This window comes from Anthonomus grandis, chromosome 22, assembly GCF_022605725.1.
Source record: "Anthonomus grandis grandis chromosome 22, icAntGran1.3, whole genome shotgun sequence".
In the NCBI taxonomy this organism is placed as follows: Eukaryota; Metazoa; Arthropoda; class Insecta; order Coleoptera; family Curculionidae; genus Anthonomus; species Anthonomus grandis.
In genome coordinates, this window is record NC_065567.1 from 16511748 (window position 1) to 16536741 (window position 24994).

Sequence of the window (24994 nt, forward strand, 5' to 3'; positions counted from 1 at the left end):
TCATATTATTAGACCACGTGATGAATCATGACGGTAATGAATGGGATGAATAATAGTAATAATAATAATAATAATAATTAGCACCGAGCAAGAAAAAATGCAACCTTGGATGGGAAAACCACTTCACGAGGTTCAATTTTAGAGTATGTCGACATAGCGGCGTCGAACTACTGGTTGACTTCGGGATAGCTTTTCCCCAAAATTGAAAGGTTTCTTGTGGCTATCCAAGATAAAGTAATACCAACAAGATATTACTGAAAGTTTGTCGTAGGTGACCCGACGGTACAAAGTGACAGATGTAGGTATGGATGTGAGACAACGGACTCCATTTAGCATGTCACCGGTGGATGTCAAACTTTTTCACCGACGGAATTTAGGGAACGGCATGATCAAAGTTGTAAAGATATTGCATTAAGAGCTCGCAGAAAAACGAAATCTCTTATCAGCAGCCAAGGTTGAAAATGATTAACACAAATTTTATTGGGATCGCACTGTACTTACAGAGCAATGAGTAAGTAACAATAGGCCTGAGCTACAATACTAATCGATAAATTTTCTAGGAAGACAACCCTTATTGATGTAGCCATTCCTAATAATAACAACCTAAGAGCGAAATATAATGAAAAGATTATAAAGTACAGCGATCTAGAACACCAGATACGACTACAATGGGAAATGAGAGAAGTGCGGACAGTGCGGACATAAAACTGCTCAACCTTAAGGAAAACATCTATAAGCTAATTCAGAAGTCGACGCTATTATCCATACATCTCGAATCATCAGGAAGTTCATTGGAAATGCAGATAACGTCAACTAGTTTAAGAAATAAATCATGTAATTTTAGTTTAAGTCAATTATGTGTAAATAAAGGTAAAGAACGGAGTCCGATAACATGGAAAGGACTCCATCTATCCAAGGATATTTGGGATAAGTAAATGTTTCCCCCTCCCCAGGGGAGAGTGCGATTGCCGTTTGGCATGAAATCTTGGCATGAAAAAAATATATTTAGAAGAGAAAATACGTAGGAGAAAAAGAAATAGCAGCACAAATCCTCTCATATGGACTAAAGCTACAAACTGTTAACTTGATGTAACAGGTACAACAATGATCGCGATTATATTTCCAATAACTACTGTAAATCTATCAACAAGGTTTTTACAAGTCTATGAAGGGCAAGTGTTTTAGAAAAGCGAATATTGCGATAATATGGATGAAAGTATTCCCTGAATACAATTTTATCCTTTATGTAAGTTGGCTTACCAGTCTGGATATTGAATATACAATTGCAATATACAGGAACACCCTGTATATTGCAATATGAAAGATGCGACAAAATTACATATTCACAAATTAATTGTCATTTTAAACTTGAATAAAATTGAAATATTTTTATTTGAATAGAGTAGTTTTAAGTTTGAGTAAGTATTTTTATAATTTGGTTAACGTGTGGTTGAAAAGTAATTTTTGTGTATATTAGAAAAAATAGAGACCCCAGTACAAAGACTGAAGACAGTTTGACTCAACCCATAGAACTTTAATTTAGCTAGAAGCAATTTATGGCAAATTTTGTCAAATGCCTTACAAAAATCCAATAGCACCAATATAATAGTCGTATTTTCATCCCAACTTCGAAAATACGCGGTGTCATCATTATACGGTGGTATATTCGTTCATTTAAAAAAGTGCTGGTCTTTCGCAGCATTTAATCCTAATTTAACGTTGTTTTCAAGCCAATGGTTTCATGATATCCGATATTTAGGATTTCTTCATTCCTTGAATTAATAAAGTAATTATCTCTGAAAATGTTAGTGTATTTGACTTAAACATGACCTGGTCTTTTAATATTAAATAATTCTTAATGATACAATTGTGGTGCAAATTTGCATTATAAATCAGTCAATGGGCCAAAGCCTAGTTCTAATATAATTTTATGAGGAGACATGCCTATAGAAATTAATTATTAATATAAACACTGTTGGGCCTGTGATCTCTGTAATAGATTTAAATGTTAGCAAAGTGTATATATCTTATTTTCAATGTGATTGAAACATTCAGGACTATAAAATCTAAAGGGAACTACACAAAGTCTCAGTCTCAAAAGTATTTATTAATTCTAACAGTAGGTTACACGTGTTTCGCCCATATTAAGAGCATCATCAGACCTTAAAAATCGGCTACAAACAATACATGCTTTACATTATACACACACACAAATATTTACCATATAGCTAAGCTGATATCTTATAAATAACACTACTATTTATCACATTTTTTCATTGCCGAGCATTTTCCAAATCCACCTCTAACTGTTTCATGTGCGTTCAGTACAGTAGATTGTATTCTGACCAAAATTGTATGCAGTGTAAGTGGAACCAGGGCGTATTCGATGCCACTTGGTGATCTAGGTTTTAGTAAATCAAAGCACCGTAACGTAAATTCCTAATTAAAAAAAAGATCTGATGTAGATGCTTTAATTCTTAACTCATGTTCTTTCAGGGTGCTCTTGCATTGCTCCTTTTTAATAAATTAATATTTTTCGGTAGACATCCTTCGTGATTATTAAAAAATTGTAGTTTATAGTTATTTTTTTGTTTAAGTTACCAATACCAGTAAATTATTAAAAGATTAAATTTAGAAATTCAATGAATAAAATTGAAATGAAACTGAAGAAGCCAATATCGATGAAATTTTGTGAGTAACGTTCCTAGATAGGATCTCCGTTAGAATATTTTTCTTATTAGTAATTAGCCAAACAATAAGCGGTTAGCTGACAGAACTCGCACAAATGCAGTGCGCTTGTCTCCCCTTTTTTAAAGAAGAATGCCAACAGGAAATTAATTCTCAAAAATGAAAGCTGCCAAAGTGGCCCTACGCTTGCCACTCTCAGCTGATAACGAACGTATTCGTCTTATTTCGTTTAATAAAACCACACCAAAGAATGGGTTATCAGTATCTTCTTTCAATTCGCATTTACAATCACTTCTTTGCCGAATTATCGTCATATTTAGTTGTTCTGCCTCACATTTTATTTTTGCCGGAACGGTTTTTTATCTAGATGATGCTCATTTTCTAAAATGTATTTTCGTTAATGTAGCTTTATACAGGGGTTCAAGATAAAAAAGGCTATATTTTAAGGTACATCAGATTTAAGCTGATGGTACATTTAAAAATGTTTTAATATTGTATTAAAACATTTTTAAATGATCTTAGAAAATATTCTGAAAAAATATGTATTATAAGATTATTAGATGATTTTTGATAATATTGTTGTTTAATAATTAAACAAATTTGCTTAAAACATAAAAATTTGTTGAATATTTACTTACTTAAATGATCTTTATCTCATAGTTCATAATTTGCAATCAAGGTGGATTCAGCATTTCTCTGCTGATGCATGTCACTATTAAATAAAAAAAATTGAAATAACAGTTGAAGATATTTGTCTGTGTTCAAATAAATGATAAAAGCTCTGATAATAGTATTACCTATCTAGTTTATTCATGATCAGTATGATGATCTCGAGGTAATCTCGAAAATCCATGACCAAAATGCAGGTATACATATCTAAGAAAAATCTTCAGTATACTTTCGCCCTTATTATCGTCTCATTTGCGTTTATGACGTAATATATAAACTTGGGAAATCTCTTCAAAGTCTCTTTAAGCCATCATTATAGAAGTGACATCAGTTTAAAGTTGCCAGAAAGTTAAAATAACATCATTATATTGAAAAATATTACAATTGCCCTCAACACATTATTTTTTCTCCCTATCTATATTTTTAAGTGATTCAAAATTATAAAAAATAACTTTAATTATTAGGATTAAATAAAGACCAAACTTCCTTTAAATTATATATAATTCGTTTTTATACGTAAAAAGCAAACACGCTCTCAGAGCTCTCTAAATTATCATGCAGGGAAATTTAGATAAATATACGCGACAAACTGTATAAAACGGAGGTATATTTGCGGTTCAATTGACGTTATTTGAAAACCCTCTCGACTCTATGTCGTCCTGGATGAGAGATCACCGAACATGGGGATACGCTTTTACTTTAATCCTGGAGTGCCTTTTAGCCTTGTTACCAAAGATCAAGCGAGATATCGAGTACCGTCTAAACATAGGATTTTATTTAAGAGTGGGATTTTCTGGCTGGGGATCCCGCAACTCGACGCAAACACAGCGACGACATTCAGTCTTCCGTTTTCTATGCTTGAAAACAAATGCTTGTTGTGAGAGATTATGGCATTTAAAATGTTAAATTAGGGTTTACAGCTTATATTTTCGTGTGGCTTGTTTTATGAAGAGTTGTATTAACAGTTCTTAACATACAGTCAAAGTATAACTTTTACCTTAACTTTAGTATTTTGGTCTCGAATGTCAATCCAAGATCTCTAATGTCAATGTACAGTGGAAGAATCAAACCATTTAATATGTAATCAACACTAAGTGGTTCTATAGTTCTAGTAATTGTCATTTTAAAGCATTTTAAAGTATTACACTCCGTCCTGTTTAAATCGTTCCAATAGTAAATGCTGTGCACGTTGTTAGGCATCATTATGATTGCTACCAACCATGGACGCCAGCTTTCGGCTAGATTATACAGTTTTATTAAAGTTCTTCGGGAAATAAAAACTTGGAAGTGCAATATTTTGGTACATATACATCTTCAAACCAGTAGTAGCTTATTCAATTTGTCGGTAAATATCACCATTCAATAAATAACTACATATTTTAAAATGTATTATATTATAATTACCAATGTTATAATCGAAAAGAGAAACTTGATTCTAAAAAATTGTGAAAAATATTTAAAAAAAGCAAAATTATATAGAGATTATGCTTTTGAATTTTTTCACTTCTATAGGAAAGAAACTAGAAACTTTTCATGAGGGACATTTTGTACTAACTATCAATTTTGTGTAATTCTTTTTTGTTTCCAATTTCTCGTTTATTTAAATAATTACCCTTTAATGCAAAAAATTATCATTACTAACTAGTTTCCGAAATAAAAGCTGATTTCCTTCAAGATTTAATTACTTTAGAAATTGTTGTAGATTAACTGTATAACTGCATTACGAGAATTTCTTGTAAATTTAGTCGCACCTTCTTCAACAGTTTTTTACTTGACGGTACTTACAGTTGAAGAAATTCTTTAACTACATTTTGTGCTATGGCAAACTTTAATCACAATAACAATAATTATTATTAGGACATATCACTGTACTATCTTCTGCCTTGATACAATATCTTAATACAGTATCCTTAATACAGTATCTGCCTGCAGATACGCCACAAAATAGTCAAACATATTTTTTTTCATTAAAGACTATTTGCTTGAGGCTTTAAAATATCGTAATTAAATATTTTGTAATAAAACCAACTTTCTTTAATTCAATTCATTCGACTCATTTTTTCTCAATCCGGTCATATTTCATTAAGCTTTTTGTATGTTCCTGCTATGATTTGATCACATTGCCTATCTTCGTCTTGTTTTTCTTTTTTTTAGCCCTCTCTCGTCTACTGCCGGACTGCCGGACATAGTCCTCCTCTAGGTTATGCTAGATCTTTTCATTCTGTGTAACCTGTAACGAATTTCTATTGGCTGTTTCCCTTATGTCATCTCAATATCTCTTCTGTGAACAGTCTATACTTCTTTTTGATGTTCTATATCGCCATGGTATGAGTCTTCTTACCCACTGGAGGTTTTCTCGCAGTGTGTCTCGAATAAATATGTTTATCAACATTTTATTTGCATAATTTATATTTCATCCTCTAAAATGCAATACTAACCTGATAAATTTGATAAAACTATTAATATCTTTATTTTAGGTTAGGTTATATTAGAGGAGGCAGACGGTCACTAAGAAGAAGAAATTTCAAATTTGGCGCTGTATTCGGTATTTAACGCCTACTGCGCATGATAACATATAAAGTAGGATAAACGAGGCTAAGTTTTAAACTAATTCTCTATTTTTTAAAGATTTTTTTTTAACTGTGTTTGCAACTGAGTGCAACAATTCGCATACATTTTGGCATCAACAACAAACATTTTAATAATAGTTTCTATAGTATCTACTGCATCAACAATGTAGGGGTAAATAGTAGAGGCCCCAACACTGAGCTTAACATAGCTCCAATCTACAGTACATTTATTTTTCTCCCTTCATTTTGTATTTTATCACTTTTTGTTCTTTCAAGTTTTTCCAACACGCAATTATGAGACACTTTATCGAATGCAGTAAGTTGATAGATCTTCTTCATAGAAATCTCTGTCTGATTTAAATGTTTTATAACAATGTTTGTATGTATTCTTTGACAACTTTGTAATTTATGTTTCCAAGCGAGATGCATTAATTAAAGTAAAATTAAATTAATTAAAGCCATAAAATAAATCCCAATACATTGAAAATAACTCCATATTTCCAAACCGAAATGAAGAAAAGAAAAATGGAATTTAAATTGACTAAAAGGGAAAATAAGTGAAAAGGAGAAAACAATGTGCTAACCGTATCGTATGCCGGGGTCGGAAGCTTTTAAATTAGGATGAGCCGAAAAGCAACAGGTTTAACTCGCCCCACTCGGTTTATTCGGAATCGCATGGCATGCCAGGATCAACACTGTGAACCGTTTGAGAATCAGCGTAAAAAGATTAATTTACTGAAAGCGTACAGCGGATAGCGCGGACTTTAAAGACTTTCTAATTGGCCATTAAGGGTTATTTTGTGCTGCAGGCGTCGCTTGAACGTGGTGTGTATGTGGTCAGATAGGCGACCCTACTGCCTTGCCGCAACTGTTAAGTATCCAGGCCTCTCTACTTAATTAGTTGAAAGCAGAGTTGCCTTTGGCCTTCGACTTATAAAGATCTATCGAAGCATGAGCAATATTAATTTTATCTAACTCAGATACCGAAGAAACCGCATCCAAGTTTTAGTCTCCAAATAAGATAACGGTACAACGTCAAATAGTCCCAGTTAACCCGATTTTCCGAAGCCGAAGTTGCCTTGACTAATTATTTCAATCATTATTTCACTGAAATTCTGTATACATCATACCAAGTGTCACAAATAAGCGGTTTTCTTCTTTATATCATTTTGCATGTATATCTTTCTTTAGTGTGATAAAACTAGGTTTAAGCCATAATGTATATGCTTTTTATCGCACTAAATTAAAGGTATTAAAAGAATTCTATGTTTTCAACCAGTTCAAAGGTGGTTCCTGAGTTTCAGCTAGCAATTAATTAGGAAAATTGTAAACATAATAAGAGATGCATACTTTCACAGAAGGAAATAGCATGTCAAACACTCTAAAAGCATGTAACGTTATATACAGTCAAACCCTGACAAATTCCATTTTGTCAGGATTTCTTAAAGTGGCATGTCTCAAAGTAATGATAATAATCTGTTTCGTGCAGGTCTAAACCTGACAGACTCTGTGCATTTTATCATATAATTCTTACCTTCAAGATTATCGGTTTTCTGAATGAAACTTAGCATAAAGAGTTACAAAATATTTCGGCAGTACATGAGTTATATCATTCATATAAATTATGAATAACGAGAGCCAAGATATGAACCATATGATACTTATGCCACACAAACTAGATTTCTGAGAGCTGGATTTCCAAATTGTCTTTCATCTGTGGGATAACTTTCAAGTTAATTCAGACTATACAGGGTAAGTTTTTATAACTGGCCCAATGCGATATGTCAAAAATATATACGTTAAATGAAAAGTCTGTTTGCATAAACAGACAAGTTTTTTCTTACTCTCTAATTATTTATCCTCCTTAATTATTTATCGTCTATTATTAAAAAAGTCGTTTAAAATGAAGGGCCTACAATTTCGGAACACTATCCTGAAATGAGTTTTGTCCCCGGTATAACATTGGTTGTAGGTATTTGGTATCACTAATAAACAAACAAAACAAATTCTGTGTTTTATATCGTGTGGAGTCATGGGCGGTCAAATCTAGCGAAGGAGCAGCTATGATAGGGCCACCTAGACCAATCCACTTGTTTTTAAAGATTTCATTTAAATAATTACGGGCCTGTTTGACATAATGGAGTGGAATTTCGTCCCGCTGAAACCATACGTCAGGATTTATATTATGGTTTAGTATTAAGATAACTAATTTCTTAAAAAATCCAGCATCTAAACACAGCCGCCTGTTACTTGCTTGAGGTTTAAGCAATAGCACGTAAAAAACAAACTGCGTTATTTTCACTTGTTTGATTTTTAATCCGATCTCCTGGTTTTTAGTTCAGTCATATGACTTTCGCTCTCCAATCTTTTAAAGACCGTTTAAGATTTTAAAATATTTGGAAACCTCTCTGCCCACATGACTGCAGCTTCTCTTTAGTTTATTCTGCATTTCCCCGAAATGAACAACATATCAACTTCTATATAGAAGTTCACTTCCATGTCTTTTTCTTTTTAAACACAATTTAGTTGTCAATGGGGCGTCAAACCTTTAATGTGACAAAAATAAACACTAGGATTTCCATAAAAATTAAAATGTTCAAATTTAATTAAAATATTTTTGATTGTAATTTCATCACCAACAGAACAATTTTAAAAGTTCACATTTGACGTAAAATGCACATCTTTTCATTTAAATTAAGAAGGTGATCCTCCCCCTCTCTTAGGAGGGTGAAGGAGCAAACGTAAAAAATATTATAAAATGTGTTCTAGTGTATACTTGACATCACCAAAATGTAAAAAAAAAATTGTCGCCGTTCGTGACGTATCGTATTGTAACACTTTAAAAAACTCGCCTTGTATGTTGGAGTATTTCTACCCTTCGTTAGGTGTGAATTAAAACAGTCGATGCGCAAAAATAGCCAACTAATTTATTTACACACTCACAGTTCTAAACAACACACAGAAACATAATTATTCTTAATCCAGATTCTTAATTACTTTCATTTCTTATTTTCACCGTCAAATCAATTCTTATTTAATCCAGGAGTACGTAAGTACAACCCGATTTCCATTTGTAAGTTATAAAACATTAAATTAATTAACCTAAATGAAAAATTGGTACTTTATGCACTAAGAAAAGGGAGAACCAGATAAATCATAAACCTGAGGCCTGTACTAAGTCGGCCTATCTTGTCTCGGCAAGGCCCTTAGGTGGCACCTGGATCGAAATCCGAAGATGCATGGGCTATAGAATCTTAATTAATTTCTTCTCCATAATCCCAAGTAACTAAACGACAATTTCTCGGCAAACATAAAGGATTTTTAGGAGGTGCCCCGGCTGGGAATGGAACGGCGTTGGAATGGGAACGGGAAATACCGCCATAATTCATCTATCCTATAAGATTACTGATCTTTAATCCCCTTCCTTTCGTGCTTTTCTCTCTTTACCGAGTCGCACACTCCTAAAAGTTGAGATTTACTGCCTTCTTGGAATTATATTGTTGGCTTGCGAGCAGTGAGCACCCGAAACCGAGCCCCCGCCAACAACCCCGGTTTGCAGTTTACCGAAAATTATTATGATATATCTTTGTACGTTTAAGGTTTTTCCTAGGCTTAGTCTCTTCGTTCCAGTTTATTATTTATACACATATTTTAATATTTAGCATTTTTTATTTTAATGCTTTTACCTTATTGAGTCTAATCTAAAAACCAAAAAAACGGAAAATAGTAAAAAAAATAAGAAAAGATATTTTTTAACTCCTCCCCGAACATATCTTAGGTTCAAACCATAGACGTTCATCGGGAAAAAAATACGGGGCCCAATAATATGATACCTCCCATTTTTCTTTCCAGCTTTACTTTTTTTTTCAATGATCTTTATGAAAGTTAATTTTGATACAAAGAATACATAGTTAGCAGAAATGCCTTCTGGTTTGTATACGCATACGTTTAGCAATACGCATATTAATCCATTGATGTAATACTAAATATATTATATTTAGTATATAATAAAATTATATAGTATATAATAATATTATATTTAGTATATATAACTAAATATAATATATTATATTTAGTATTACATCAATGGCACTATTATTTAGCAAGCATACAGATGGATAAGGGGAGTATATTTTTAAACAAGCTCGAGAAAATGATATTTAACTAATCAATTAATGGTCTTTAAGATTTTCAATATTTGTTTGAGTAAATCGTGAAAATATTTAGGAAAAAAATATTTTGTTTAAAGTAAAAAAGAATATAAGTTATATATGAACAACATAAAATAATATTTATAGTTATAATATACAAAAATTGTACACAGATATAAAGAGATAAATTTGTTAACTTTTTCTTATTATATCTTTGATACCAACCTTTTTTAACACCTAAATCTATTTTCCATGCTTCAAAGAATATATTTCTATAAATATAAAATATTTGGTATGATGATAAATAAATAGGAAAATGGATTATTTCTTGGCCACACAAATTAAGTTTTATATATAAAATTAAATAAAACACAATATCCCAGTAAACACATATACATAATATAACGTACTAAAATACCGGAATTATGAGCATTTACTTCTTATAGTTTCTATTTCGCAATTGTTTGGTGCTGTTTTCGTCAAAAATTATTTTTTAGATAATCGGATACAAAGACTTATCTGAAAAACTAAATTAAGTAGAACCTATTAGTCATTTTAAAATATTTTATTTATTTATTTCAATATAAGATGGAGTCAATTTACAAAAATAATATTAGATAATGCAAAATAATACAATATTACAAAAATAACTTAACACTATACAAGGAACGTAGGTTAAAGCCTAAAATTGACCATTTTTGATCTGAATGTCCGTAACCCGCTGGAAAAGATCCAAACTATTTTCAGAAGAAACGCAAAGACCTGGTGAGTGAAGAAAAAACCCATAGTTTGCTGAAAGTAGGCAAAACATAGGGGAGTTAACCCTTCTTTGATAGGTGTTAAAAGGGATTGGTTCCAAGATGGTAGGAGAATGACATAAACTGTTTACAGCATCTGAATGATGCCGTCTGATTTCAAGATTAGGGATTTCAAACTGAATACTGATGAATTATAATCGATGTAATAATTAGGAAAAATATTAACTTTAGCTCAATACGCAAGGGATCTTAAAAATATTCGCTGTACAGCTGCAATGCGTTCAATATGACAAACATAATAAAGAGACCAAATTAAAGCAATGGAAGCACCAAATAGCAATAAAGTAATATGAAACAGTAAGGTTGAAGATGTACACTACTTCTAATGATATATCCAAGACTACGAATACTTCTGTTAATAATATCCAAAACGTGCGGTAAAAAATTAGGTTGGCATTGAAAAGAGCACCTATACTCTTATCTATACGTCAAGTTCATTATTATTGTTGATGATGTATTGATAATTAATAATTTTAATAGAACGACCAAACGAAATACATACTTACAGAATTCTCTACATCCAAAGTTCCAGACAGAAATAGGTTCACAATATCTTGATCGTCTTCCATATTTATATTGGCGTATGAATCTGACCTACGTGATTTATTTATTTCCAAAATGAATAAGGATCATGAGAAACTTAACTATTCAAACTTTCAATATATGACCTAAAACATTCATCACGAAAAGTTTTACACTGATTCCTCACGTAGACGAAAAATGCCATGGGATACTTACTATTTTTAAATTATGTGTGAGCAATCTTTTTTTGAATAACAAGATTTTGTAATTTTCTAATAAACCAAGTGGGAGAATTGGATGATTTAAAATGTTTAGTTGGAACAAACATCTCATTAGCAAAATACAGTGTAAAAAATATCAATGCATTTATATATATCTTGCTGATCAAAAGCAATATCCCAATGGCTTTTATCTAATAGGAAGTTAATTAATAATTGCAACGAAATCACAATTTATATAATCGTTATAATAAACATCATACTATCAATATCTAAATAACAATTAATAGGAATGGTTATTGCATAAGCAGAGTGGTTTGAAGCCAGTGACAAATTTTCAGTAGTATATACGACTTCAACATCAGACGAAAAACAGATAGAAATATATCAAATAAATTTGGCAAGTTATTCATATACTTAAGATAGTTACTCAGCCATCTCAACACAATTTCGTTTACTCAAATACATTGTGACTCAAGTCCATATCCAGAGTTCGCGCAAAAGATCACCACAAAAAAATTTCACAACTAGTATGAACACTCATAAGATCCTTGGACTGAGAGGCAAATTTCTCATACACTGACAAAGAAAAAGCAGGAGGAATGTAGACAGCACCAAAAATTATATCTTTGTCACTGCATGAACAAGTACTAGGACATGTTCCAGGTTTAAATCACTGGTCTGTAATAACTTGGCTTTAGAACATTTACGAACAGCGATCAAAGTGCCACCACCCCTCTGACTCTCCGTACTTGTGTAATTTTAATCCTGACGGAAAATATTGAAGTCAGTAAAATTTAACTCCGAGTCCGATTTTCTGGACTCTACTTAAATTGAATCATATTTGCAACTATTGATAGCATTTTAAATTATGACTTGCCTGTCCTGACCCTATTCTCCAACTAAATTATATTTAATCAAGCATTTAAGAGTTAAGGATCTAAAATTAATTATTCACATAATGTATAATTTTTTAAAACCGTCTAAACTAAATTTAAGTTAAAAGCCAGATTATCCCACCATCTAAAACAATTTACTGGAGGTCAGCTTTTGTGAAGATGTTTTTTTGAAAATGCTTAGAGCCTATAGAATAATTTCTTATAATACTTTAACTAAACAATGTTACGCAACTAGTCCCATCTTCCATCACCAGGATGTAACTTAAGTTTATTTAAAAAAACAGTTGTTCCTTCAACCCCACAAATGTATCGAAGTAAATGAATGTGATAATGAATCAATAAATCGATGTCGCATTCTAATATACTACACTTTACTGTTATATTATAGTAATCCCTAGTAAAGAAAATAGATACTCATATTAATTATTATCTTACAGATACTTACGCCATCTATGGAGAGAACTGATTATTTTATGTATTTGCTTATTGGACGAATAGTTTTATTGATTTTGACTAGAAAAGCTATATATAATAGGAATCAATATAATGAGAGGAATCAATAAAAAATTCTTTATATCTTAAAATTCTTTAACAGATATAAAGTCACAAGTAAACGAGAAAAAAAATTAAAGATGTTTGTGTCTTAAGCCCCTACTGTTTTGCCTTTAGGTACTGTTTAATGACCCTAGATAGCATTAAAAGAATATTTTATCAGTTAAGTTAGGAATGACGTGTTAATAATGACATTTAAAGAGTTTGTTGTTGCTAGTCGTCTCAACCATTTTATTAACCGCTGCTTGTCATCTCTATATAAAAGCATCCTACCATTATCCCCCACAATCCTAATAAAACTATTATATAGGCAGGAAGTTGCAACAAAAGGTGTCGACGACTGACTACCAAATTTGATTAGCTATTGCTGAAATAACATTTTAGAAATAAGATTAGCTCTCCCAAAAAATATACTGTAGTTGACACGCTTTATCTAAAGTATCCAGGAAACTGTAAAACAAAACAAAAAACGGGTTATTGTCGATTTCCTATTATAAACCCTTGCTTCAGATTGAGTAAGCTGTATGTACACGTCAAAATATTTTTAAAAAATAATTAATTATAAGCAAAAAATGATTATTTTCTATGGCCTGTTTCAAAGGGCATCAAATAATCATTTTTATGTTTATAATGAAATTTTAAATCATTATTATTGCGTTTGGACTTTTACAACTTTTTTCTAATATTTAATTAATATAATCTTTCAATTTAATGGCAGATATATAAGATTTGCCTCGAATATGAAATACTTTAATAAAATCGAAGGACATCGATTCATGTGCTCCTTGAAGATTTTGGATCCTTAACTCTTAAATCGAACATCGAGTACTGAACTAGGGCCTTGAGATTTAATTTAGAAAAATTAATTAAAAACTTACTTCTATTGACTCAGTTTTTGTAATTCGTTACAAAGTTCAAATGAACGGTGTTTTCTATAGTTCGTACACAACGATCAACAAATAATTTTTTTCTTTTAATTTTTCTACAAATACATTTAAGGGGTAAATAAAATATAAAAGGTAAAGAAGGAGGTAAATTTATTTGAATCATTAAATATTTAACATCACAAGAAATTTCACACAAACAAATTTCCATATGTATGTAAATAAGCATTTCGAAATAAATGTCTTTCAAAGTATTAAAGCTCTGATCTAGGTAGCTTCAAAATGAAAATATCAAATACAAAAAAGAAACGACTAATACTAGGAAAAATCCGAGATTATTTTTAAACATTTTCTTCACGTTATAAAAATACAAAACACAAACTGGTACTTTCACTTACAACCCATCACAAATATTTATTAATTTTAAACATCAGTTTTAGATTTGTGGACTGGATCCGCGTTTAACACAATTAAAAAAAAAACAAAAAGAATAGAAAAATATAAATTTTACAAAAAAATTATCGTGAATCTCCAGAAATCCAAACTGATGTCAAGATATTGAAAAAAATACCAGTCACTGAACTAAATCTACAATTCAGTCTTGTCACCTGATTTAGGTTTACCACTTCTGTCCCAGCCTTTCAATTCATTTGTTGCTTCCTTGGCAATGTATTGCAAGAAATCATTTACTTCTCTACCACCCTGTAAAATGTTATTTTTTATTAAGTTTTATATTAAAAACTTATGCCGACACTAAAATAATAAAGATTACGCAACTTACTTCATATCTGACAGGCTTGTCCTTTTGGTCTTTAGGTGCCCAATAGATAGTGGGGAATCCTCTTACATCAAACGGACCAGTAACATCATTAGCGGTGGCATCCATTTTGACAATGGCAACATCTTCATCTTTTAGCTGAAAACAATTTAATTGTTATGTTATTTATATCTTACTACTCAATTCAACCTACTTTTTCAGCCAATTCCTCATAAGCTGGAGCCAATTTCTTGCAATGTCCACACCATGGAGCATAAAACTCAATGAGAGTATCTTTTCCATTATTAGTGACTACTTCATCAAAGTTTTTAGCTACAGCTGTAATTACAGATCCTTCCTGGGTTTCTGGGATTGGTTCAGATTTGATGTATGGTTCCAAGGAGCCTTCCAAAAAGTCATTCACAAAGGCGAGCAGGTTGTCTACACTAAAAAAATCATCACATTAAAAAACAATTATTATTTGAAATGTGTTTGATCAGCTTACGAAAACTCGTCTCTGAGCACATATTTCTTGTCAGCTGCATCCTTGGCAGCTACCCTGGGTTTTTCTGCATCAGCACCTTCAATTCCAAACTCGTTTAATTCATGAGTGAATTCAGCATTGGAGGCTATAGCAAAATTGAGTTTTCCTTCAAATTCTTTGGCTACTTTCAACACTCTATTTCTCCAGTAGTTGGTTCCCTTAGGGTTCTTTACATAGTCAACTCCATAGTATACAGTCACAAGTGGGTTCTTGAAATCACGTTGGTTGTCGGATTTACGAACACCTACCAATCCGTGGCTGTAAAGAGGTGAAGTAAAATGAGGATTAAAAATTAAGATAAAATTATTCAGAATAAACATAAATCACATTACTTACAAGTTATTGGTAATGAAGTCATTAAGTTCAGCACTTTCAGCTGCTCCTTTGTATTCAACAGTTTCTGGTTCAAATTTGTTTTTCAGGTGACTTGCTCTAAAGATAAAAACTCCATCTCTAGAAAATATTATAATTTAAAACCACTGCAAACAACTTATTACTGAAGTTCTTACTTCACACCCTGCTTTTCCAATACATCTTTGAAAGTAGAATGAGCAAACTGCATTTTTTCTCTAAGTTTGTTTGCCAACTGCAAAAAGGCGCCCTTAAGGTCAGATTCTTTCTCAAAGAACCCAATAATTGAAGATTCTTTTTGATTGCTTAGGAATTTCTCCAACTCTTCCCATGATTTGATTTCCTTGGAAGCTGGGCCAACCTGGGCCTTCATGTATTTTACAATGCCTGAAAACAAATTATTTTTTTTAATATAATAAGTCTAAATGAGAAAACAAGTAAAAAAGTGTTTGTCTACATATTGCATAAAATTCACTTTATCTTACCTGAGGCTTCTCTAGGCCCATTATAATCCTGTGAAACTTCACCGTTACGGAAGATCTTCAAAGTGGGGTAACCGCTGACAGAGTTTTTGTTACATGTTTCTTTGCCACCTTCAGTACAGTCAACTTTAACTAAGACAACAGGTGGGTCATTTGCTAAAAGGTCTTCAGCGGCCTTCGCATATTCTGGTTTAAGACGTTTGCAATGGCCACACCTTAAAAGCGTAATAATTGCAATTTAAAAAAGGAAAATATTAAGTATAATATGAAAGAAAAATTAATATAACAAATTATTTATTTATCAAGACAATTCTTGGATTAAAAACAAATGTTTTGTTTGCAGTTACAAAATATAGTAATAATTGTCACATTAAAATATCATTGAGATTAACTTTGATTAGACTAAAATTCTTTGAAACATATTATAACTTTATTTTTACTACTTTTTGCTTGACCAGGTTTCACAAAACATGAAAATCAATTTTTAGGCTAAACCATAATTACCTTACCATTAGTTACTTTTACCATTATATAGGCTTATCTTAAGATATATAGTATTAAACAAAATCAATGAAATAAAAAATTTTTAGAAATTAGTTACGAAATACTTTTAGGTTAGTTATGTGCGGTTTACTTAGTGTCCAACTAATAACAAAACATATACATACTTTCTAAAGAAATGTGGGTCTGTCTGAACTTTCTCGCTATTCAAGTTGATTTAAGAGAACTAAAAATTTTTAGTTTTTCAAATGACTGATGCTAACTGTCAGACATATTGAGTTGATGTCTGTTCAACTATTTAATGATGGCACTGGAGTGTTTTCAAGTCATACTTTGACCCATTATATAGAATAAAGCAAATAATGGATACATTTGAGCATAACCTCATATTTTCATTTCAGCACAATAATGACCTGGAATATTGTTTAAAACATCAGTATTTTATCTTAGAGCTCAGCTAATCTTAACCCAATTGAAAATGTTGTGGAATTTCAATACAAAAAGTATGTCTTATTGATTTGAACAATCTATATGAAGCTTTTACTTATTAATTTACCACCAAATCCAAAGTCCAACAGTCGATTTTCAATGTATGTACCTACTATTGCACTGTATTTTTTTTAGATAAATTTTTTTATATTCATTTGGTAAATATCATAAAATGCTATATATAAATACATTATATAAACTTGTATCCTAAGGTTAAGATAGGAGGCTTGCCTCAACTTCGCCGTTTATAAAAATTTGGTTTACATTTATTTGTAATAATTTTTTACAAGTCTTTATTATTATTATTAGGCATGCTAATAATAATATTTTCTGAATCAGAGGAATGTTAGATTTCTCCAACGAAAGAGTGCTCTCCAAAATCACTGATGTTCTCATGTGCATCTCTCTCAAGAGCATTTAAACTAATATTCAGAATAATGTGTCAAAAAATTAAAAAGTGTTAGATTTGTCTTGAATCTTATCAGTCAAACTTTTTGCCGCACTAATTATAGCTAGCAAATTTAGTAACAAGCATCACACACCATATCACTCAATATAATCTAAAATCACAGTAAACCAAATAAATCATTTAACCCAGCCACAAATTATTAACAAGACTACAATTGAAGAAAAAATAATTTATAATATCTCTACAAACTCTCTGATATTTGGAGAAGGAATCCTACATTTAAAAAGTGACAACAACTGAGGAGAGTCTATAGCCACATTTAGAACTTTAAGTAGAAAACATAAATTTAATAGAATTCTTCTTTACTTTAGTGGGGGCAAATTTAGACTATCCCTCACCCTCTGATATTTATTCTTTGAGACTATTCACAATGTTTTAAAGCTTCTCAGCCTCCTTCTAATATTTCATTTTGTTATAAGAACTTCCACTTTTCCAGAGGTTTGGAAGATTGTTAAAATTATGCCAATATATAACAGTAGCGAAACAGAAAATACTGAAAGTTATAGACCTGTCTCCTTACTTTTTTTTATTACTTCCATTTTATCCATATTTGACAGGACTCTTGAGATGTATATCTATCTAACAGCTTGTTTCACAACATATTTCTTTATAACAACATGGTTTCTTCAGTAAGAGGTTGACTGTGTTTTTTTCACAAGGCATATAAAGCTATCGGACATAGGAGACAGCTTTGGAGAGCTATATGTTGTGTATACAGGTCTTTGATAGGATGGTTGTTTATACCCTGTTAACTTAAGCTATCTAAAGCATATGGTTTTTAGTTTTTTTTTTAAGTTTATCTCTTTTATATGATTACTTCATGATTGGTCAAGCATAAGTTGTCTTATTATTAAGAATTTGCTGTTCGACCTGATAAATATTTGACCCTATGTGATATCAAACAACTAACAGTTAAAGATAATAGCCATGTGATGTAAATATCTTAAAAGTTTTTACATCAAAAGAACTCCATTGGTATTAAAGATCTTAATTTCTTGAAAAAAATTATGAAAACTCAAATAGTTGCCAATAATATTTACTGAGCCCTTATGTTCATAATCAACAGTCAGACCAAGAGATGTTAACCCACTTAGTCTGAGGCAAGTTATAAATAAATATTCTTCAACCATATAATCTACAGAATTACAATGTGCTGCATTTTTTAAGTTTATAATTTAGTGTTCTTGTTAATTAGAACTAGGATCTCTAATTCTCTTCTTAAACATAGCAACAAAATAAATCTACAGTAAAATATGATATGGTGATGGAGATGGTATATAAACACACCCAACAAAAGATGATTCTTTACATTGAATGTTAAGTGAACATGATAAATATTAGCTTAAACAAAGGAAGTAATTATTTTATTTGTTTGACTGTTCTTACCCCTTATTAACCATTTAAACAAATATGCATCACTGCTCTCTGGACCAATGAAATAATTTCCAGAAAAACAGAACATGTTGTCACCAATGTGTCATGTGTAATGTCTTATAGCTTAATTATCTGATAGGTTAAAGAAATGTTGACATAACAAAATGCTATTTTATACTTGTAACTGAATGCTAATACACATCAACATATTACAAGAACTGTGAATATACTCATGGCCAGCAACTCTATTTCCAATTCACTCCCTAGAGGAGACTTAATAGTCCTTTCCTCCCTAGGATCAAGAGAAATGCAAGTTCAAAAGACACTTTAAATTTTTACAAATGACTTAGCAAGAATTTAAAAAGAAAATTCAAAACCAAGTTGCTCATGGTTGCTGTCAAGGATAATTGATTTTCTTTGCTTTGAGGTGAACAGTAAAACTGAACAGTAAAATTGATACCTGATAAGACATCTAAAGCATCAATTTGATTTTAGCATATTTTAGATAAAAGGACTAGGCTTCTACGAACAGCAGATTCATGAAGAAACCGTGCATTAAACCTTGAAAGCAATGAATGCTGACTGAATCCCCTCTTAGGGTATACATTATCCACACAATTATTGAGCTTCTATCACTAATTATTTCAATTTTAATGTATGGCCGTAGCCTATAGTGCAGTGCATGTTTAAAAGTAATTCAACCTTTAAACATCACAAAAAAATATCTTACCAAAATTTTTATTAAAAAAACCTTAAAGATTCCCATCAGACTACTTTTCTATACCAACGAACCTTTTAACAATATGACAACAACTATATATAAAAAAGACAACTATATACTAAAAATAAAAGGATTCTTTGATACATGAAAATTCTTTGATACAAAAAAAAAACAACCATTAACATTTTAAATACAGTTGCGACAAGATTGTTTGATTGAAGTAATTTGGTAATGCCAATGGCATACTTCACACCCTCACAAAGACTTATATTGTTCACTGGGCCAAGAATTTACAACCTCATGCCAATGCAACTAAAAAATTTTCCTAGACTAAATTCTAGTTATTTAAAAATTATAATCATTTACTTTTAATTTAATTTAGTTTATTTTTAGATTGAATTTTCAGAACTTTCTTTCCTGTAGTGTCTTGTCTTTTTCTTTTAAATCTAGTTGATTTAAAAGAAATTTGATTTTTTCCAAATTTAGTTGATAGTATAATAATTCTATTTAAAATTTTGCATTTTGTATTGATTCATTATATTTTTTTTGTGAAATAATAAGAAAGTTTATTTAAAAAAGTAGGTACAAAACAAATACAAATTTTGGATTAGATGCACAATTAATTATACTAAGTGAGGTAAAATAAAATATATACATTAAACCTCTACAATAATAATGCCTAAAGAAAAATACTATAAGAAAACACATATTAAGAACTAAACTAAGTTTTTCAAAATATCCTCGGTAAATTCTAACAACCTATACACTTCTTTTAACTTTTGGGTAACTTTTGTTTTTTAGATGTTGTGGTAGGGCATTATATATTTTGGACACAGTAAATAACAAGCTTTTTTGTACTGAAGAAAATCCCACAGCAACCTGATGACCAAGATGATGGCTCTTATGTACAGTGGTGGCCAAAAGTATGGAAACTTTAAACTTTTTCAAAAAATGCAGAAAATATTGCAATGCGAAAACTCTCAAAAATATAAATAAACAGCTTATCAGCAAATAAAGAAATTCCAATGGAGGTAAAGCAAAAGAATGTTGTTTATTAGTTTTGATGAAAGAGGAGTTATTTCTCTGTATGGAAATGTATGGAAACCTTTAATAAAATCATAATAATTGTATACTACAAGCTGTTTAACGGTACAATTTTGTTTGAGTGAAGACAGGCATCATGCCTAAGTGTAAATACTTATCTAGTGATTTAAAAAGTAAAATAGTTGAACTATACCAGAAGGGTTATAAACAAATTGAAATAAGTAAAGATTTAAACATTTTAAAAGGCACTGTTTCAAAAATAATTAAAAAATTTGAAGAGAGAGGAAATGTTTCGGTAGCCCAAAAGCAAGAAAGACCAAGATAGTTGTCCAAAAGGGCTATGAAAGTAATGAAAAGAATATTGATGAACGACGCAAACAAAACTTCTATAGATATTTCTGGAGAAATGAGTCAAATGGGGATTTCTGTGTCTACTCGCACGGTGAGAAGAAGGCTAAATGAAGTGGGGCTTTTTGGAAGAGTTGCTGTAAAGAAACCACTCCTAATATCAAAGAAAAATAGAAAGGATCGCTTGAAATTTGCAGGAGATCATCTTACCTGGTCTCACCAAAATTGAAATACTGTATGGTTTAGTGATGAAAGTAAGTTTCAATTATTTGGGAGTGACTGGAGACGTTATGTCCAGCGACCAAAAGGTACAAGGTACAGCCACAAATACCAAATGCCTACGGTAAAACATGGTGGTGGAAGCATAATGGTGTGGGGTTGTTTCTCCCGATCAGGTGTTGGCCCCCTGGTAAAAATTGATGGAATAATGGACCATTTTCTATACAATGACATATTGGAGAACAACATGTTGCCTTATGCTGAGGAGGAAATGCAATTGAGATGGTTGTTTCAGCAAGACAATGACCCTAAACACAAGCCCCAATTTGGGATAAACTGGTTAAATGAACAGAGCATTGCTTTAATGGATTGGCCTTCACAGTCCCCAGATCTGAATCCCATAGAGAATTTATGGGATCATTCGGACCAGAAGATTCGAAACCATTCGATTTCAAACAAGGCTCAACTGTGGGAAATACTGCAAACTGAGTGGGCTGCCATTTCCAGTGAAGACTGTGCAAGACTTATCGATTCTATGCCATGAAGATGTAGAGAAGTAATAAATTTGGAGGGATATGCCACAAAATATTAGCAGATTTTGATTTAGATGTAATTTATATAAATAACTTTCTTCAGTTTCCAAACTTTTGGCCAAGAAAATATTAATTATATTTCATTTTCTTTTTATAATACATTTAATTTCAAATTATTATGTTAAGTTAGGTAATATATTATATATACTTTATCACAATATGAGTAACTTTATTATAATTCCTGGTTTCTTAAAAAAAAATACAAATTAAAAAAGTTTCCATACTTTTGGCCACCACTGTATAGCTTACAAATGTTAAACACTTTACGGTCTTGAAATAAATTAATAATTCAATATTTATTTTTAATAGCCTTTTTTGGGTTATTTCAAGAGGTAATAAGTTAGAGCTGGTAGGTGCACCCCAAAGACATATGCGGTAAGTAAGTACCGATTCAACTAGTGACTTATAAATACACATAGGCTACTCCTATTGTCTTATTATTAGGATTTGTTTCCTGCTGGACAATAAAACTTTAAATTTAAACTTTGAATAATACTTTACTGAAGATAAACTCTTCTAGATTCTTTTTTTGGTCAATGATAAGAAAAATGAATAATAATTTAAACTGAGCAAAGCTGAACTTAACCAAGCACGAATGGCTCAGATCTGGCCATTAAAGGATAACTCTACAATGAATATCAGACTAAATCATAAAAATCAGGTCAACCCTAACACAAAAATTAAGTTTCCCCCAAATTTTTATGAAAAATGTTGATGCAAAGGGAGTATTTAGTCATGTGGGTACCTAAGATAATCACACCCATACCCAGGGGCATAGGTTTAAAGAGAAGTATAACCTATGAACCTTGATTAAACATTTTTGTGTAAATCAATAAAAGTATGTTAAATGTATATACATAAAAATGCAATTATAAAAATCATGACAAAATGTAATGTAATCTTACCAAGGAGCATAAAACATGACCAAGGCAGTATCATGTTCAGCGAGTTTTTGATCAAAATCGGCATCGGTCAATTCCAAAACGTCTTCTTCCTTGGCCAACGCAACTGAGGCCAGCAAAAACACCGGCAAAACTTTGAAAAGCAGCATTTTCTTTAGTTTTTCTACAGCAATTGTCCTTTAGAAACCGGCTTACTTCTTTGAATGCTGGAGAAATTAATGGAAGTGAATTGAGCTGTCACTGAACTTCGAAGTAAAGTACGTGGCCGGCGACGGCTGTTCTTTTGTGATTTATCTAATTGCTCATGCGTCTGCTTTGCGTTGGCTCATTGTGATTGGTACAAAAGCCCAATGTCAAATAAATAGACGAATGGCACACCGTGATTGGGCCATAAATTGCCGGGGAAATTTAAATACAGATTAGAAGCATGACTAGCAATAAAAACTCGGAAAGGTTTGACTTCTCGGAAGAAGAATATAGGTAGCACGTTTTTTTTTCTAACTTTCAAGATAATATTCATTTTTAATATTTTACCTTCATGTGTCAAGAAAAATTTATCAATCAGATATTCATTCACCATCATAGTAAATTTTAGGTTAATTTAAGAGACAAGGATAAATAAAAATACATGATTGTAACTTTAGAGTAGAAAAATGGAACCGTCTTGGCAGTTTCCTCTCTGGAATAACCCAACATCTAAGAACAACCAACATACGGCGTTGGGTATTAGCTTTAAAAAAATCAAAATCAACATCTTAAGTTATTTTAAATAAACGTTTAGATATACAGAGTAGATATAGGTACAAGAATAATTTTTATTTTAAAGTGTTTTGTTGCGAAACAAAAAATTTAAAGCCGAAAAACACGTTCAATGAGGACTGAACATTGATTAATACAATGCTCATATAAAACTTAACAGCAAACCTTCTATGTCTATGAATGTACTGAAATATCTGGGAACAGGGAATAATCGGTGTCAGTAATTTAAATAGTCCTGGAACTTGAATTAAATGTTAAAGGTAACAATTTCTATCACAATTGTCCTATGGATTTGGTATAGACGTGCCAACCACCTCCATGACCTATCAATATGCTCATTTATAATATACTGTAATATACTATTCTTCGTCATTCCGAAATGCCACAAGCGAGCACACCGCACAACAACTCTGCAGACGCGTGGAAGATTGGCGAGAATCTTCCGGAACAGCGTTCTGTCAAGTATATAGACAACCGCAGCGTTCTGCCGAGTATATAGACAACCGCTGACCGTTCAATTCAAGTCAAAATATTGACGCGACTTTTAAAACCGACATAAATAGTAGTAAATAAGTATAAGGTAAATAAATCAGTTGACTATTTTTGTGCATCGAATGTTTTAATTCATATCTAACGAACGGTAAAATTGCTCCTTTGGTATCCGGTATATTCTCCTTTGGGGAAAAATAAATAGTAATGAATTGAAATAAATCAGACTAAAGTGTGTGAAAATGTCTAAGGTATTGGATTTAAAAGTTTCTGAGCTGAAAAGTGAGCTAGAGGAAAGGGACTGCAATACGACGAAAAATAAAGAAGACTTGCATGGGCAGCTTTGTAACGTATTTCTTTGAGGAAGGCAATGACCCGGACAACTTTGTTTTGGCTGGTGCAAGCATCAGTCAAATGTTGTCAGGTCTGGAAGCTAAATTGCTCGGAAATTTCCCCAACTTGGATACTAAATTCCTCGAAAATGCTGCAAAATTGACAGAAAAGTCTGCCTGGAACAATATTCTTCACTAGAGAATCGGATTCATTCATTGGAGGAGAACAGGATCCAGGATATTCAAAACAAAATTTAAACACTGCATTGAATCAACACATATTTTGTGGCAATACGGAATCTGTTGGGCTGATGCACCTCAAACCATCTCAATTTGATGGTACCACGCCATGAAATATTGTATAGCGTCAGTTTGAAAGGGTAGCAAACGTTGATGGTCATATAAGAAAAAAACTGCCCTTACGTTGGCATTGAGAGGAGAGGCTGCTGTCATCCTGCCAAGAATGCTCCCAGAAGAACAAGAAGTGTACGACCATCTAGTAAGGCATTTGGAGACTTCTTTGAGACGACCCGAAGAGAATCATGGAACGTTTTCAGTCCATGCATTCCTGGGGTCCTTGAATTCGAAGCTGCTAAGAACATGAGGGTTAGGTATTTTAGGGCTTTTAAAGTACTATCACTATCAACAA

At 31.7% G+C, this 24994-nt stretch overlaps 2 protein-coding genes across 2 annotated transcripts in view; one reads left to right on the top strand and one right to left on the bottom strand.

Moving 5' to 3' along the window:
• The window catches only part of LOC126748754 (homeobox protein dve-1), a 229142-nt gene that overhangs the window by 96859 nt on the left and 107289 nt on the right, over nucleotides 1-24994 (top strand). The gene's annotated exons all lie outside the window — the stretch shown is intronic.
• On the bottom strand, nucleotides 14108-23022 carry LOC126748755 (protein disulfide-isomerase A3). The gene is made up of 8 exons (XM_050458187.1): nucleotides 22769-23022; nucleotides 16109-16320; nucleotides 15782-16010; nucleotides 15609-15725; nucleotides 15234-15530; nucleotides 14943-15174; nucleotides 14753-14887; nucleotides 14108-14673 (listed from the first exon to the last, which is right to left on the bottom strand). The coding sequence occupies exons 1-8, from the start codon at nucleotides 22912-22914 to the stop codon at nucleotides 14560-14562; spliced, it is 1482 nt and encodes a 493-aa protein (XP_050314144.1). The 5' UTR covers nucleotides 22915-23022; the 3' UTR covers nucleotides 14108-14559.

Bases quoted from the DNA above. Each gene is read 5' to 3' on its own strand.
- LOC126748755 (XM_050458187.1), bottom strand. From the start codon at position 22,914: ATGCTGCTTTTCAAAGTTTTGCCGGTGTTTTTGCTGGCCTCAGTTGCG. The intron at 14,888-14,942 runs GTAGGTTGAATT...AATTGTTTTCAG, and splicing joins ATGAGGAATTGGCTGAAAAA to CTAAAAGATGAAGATGTTGC. The intron at 14,674-14,752 runs GTAAGTTGCGTA...AACATTTTACAG, and splicing joins ACAAGCCTGTCAGATATGAA to GGTGGTAGAGAAGTAAATGA.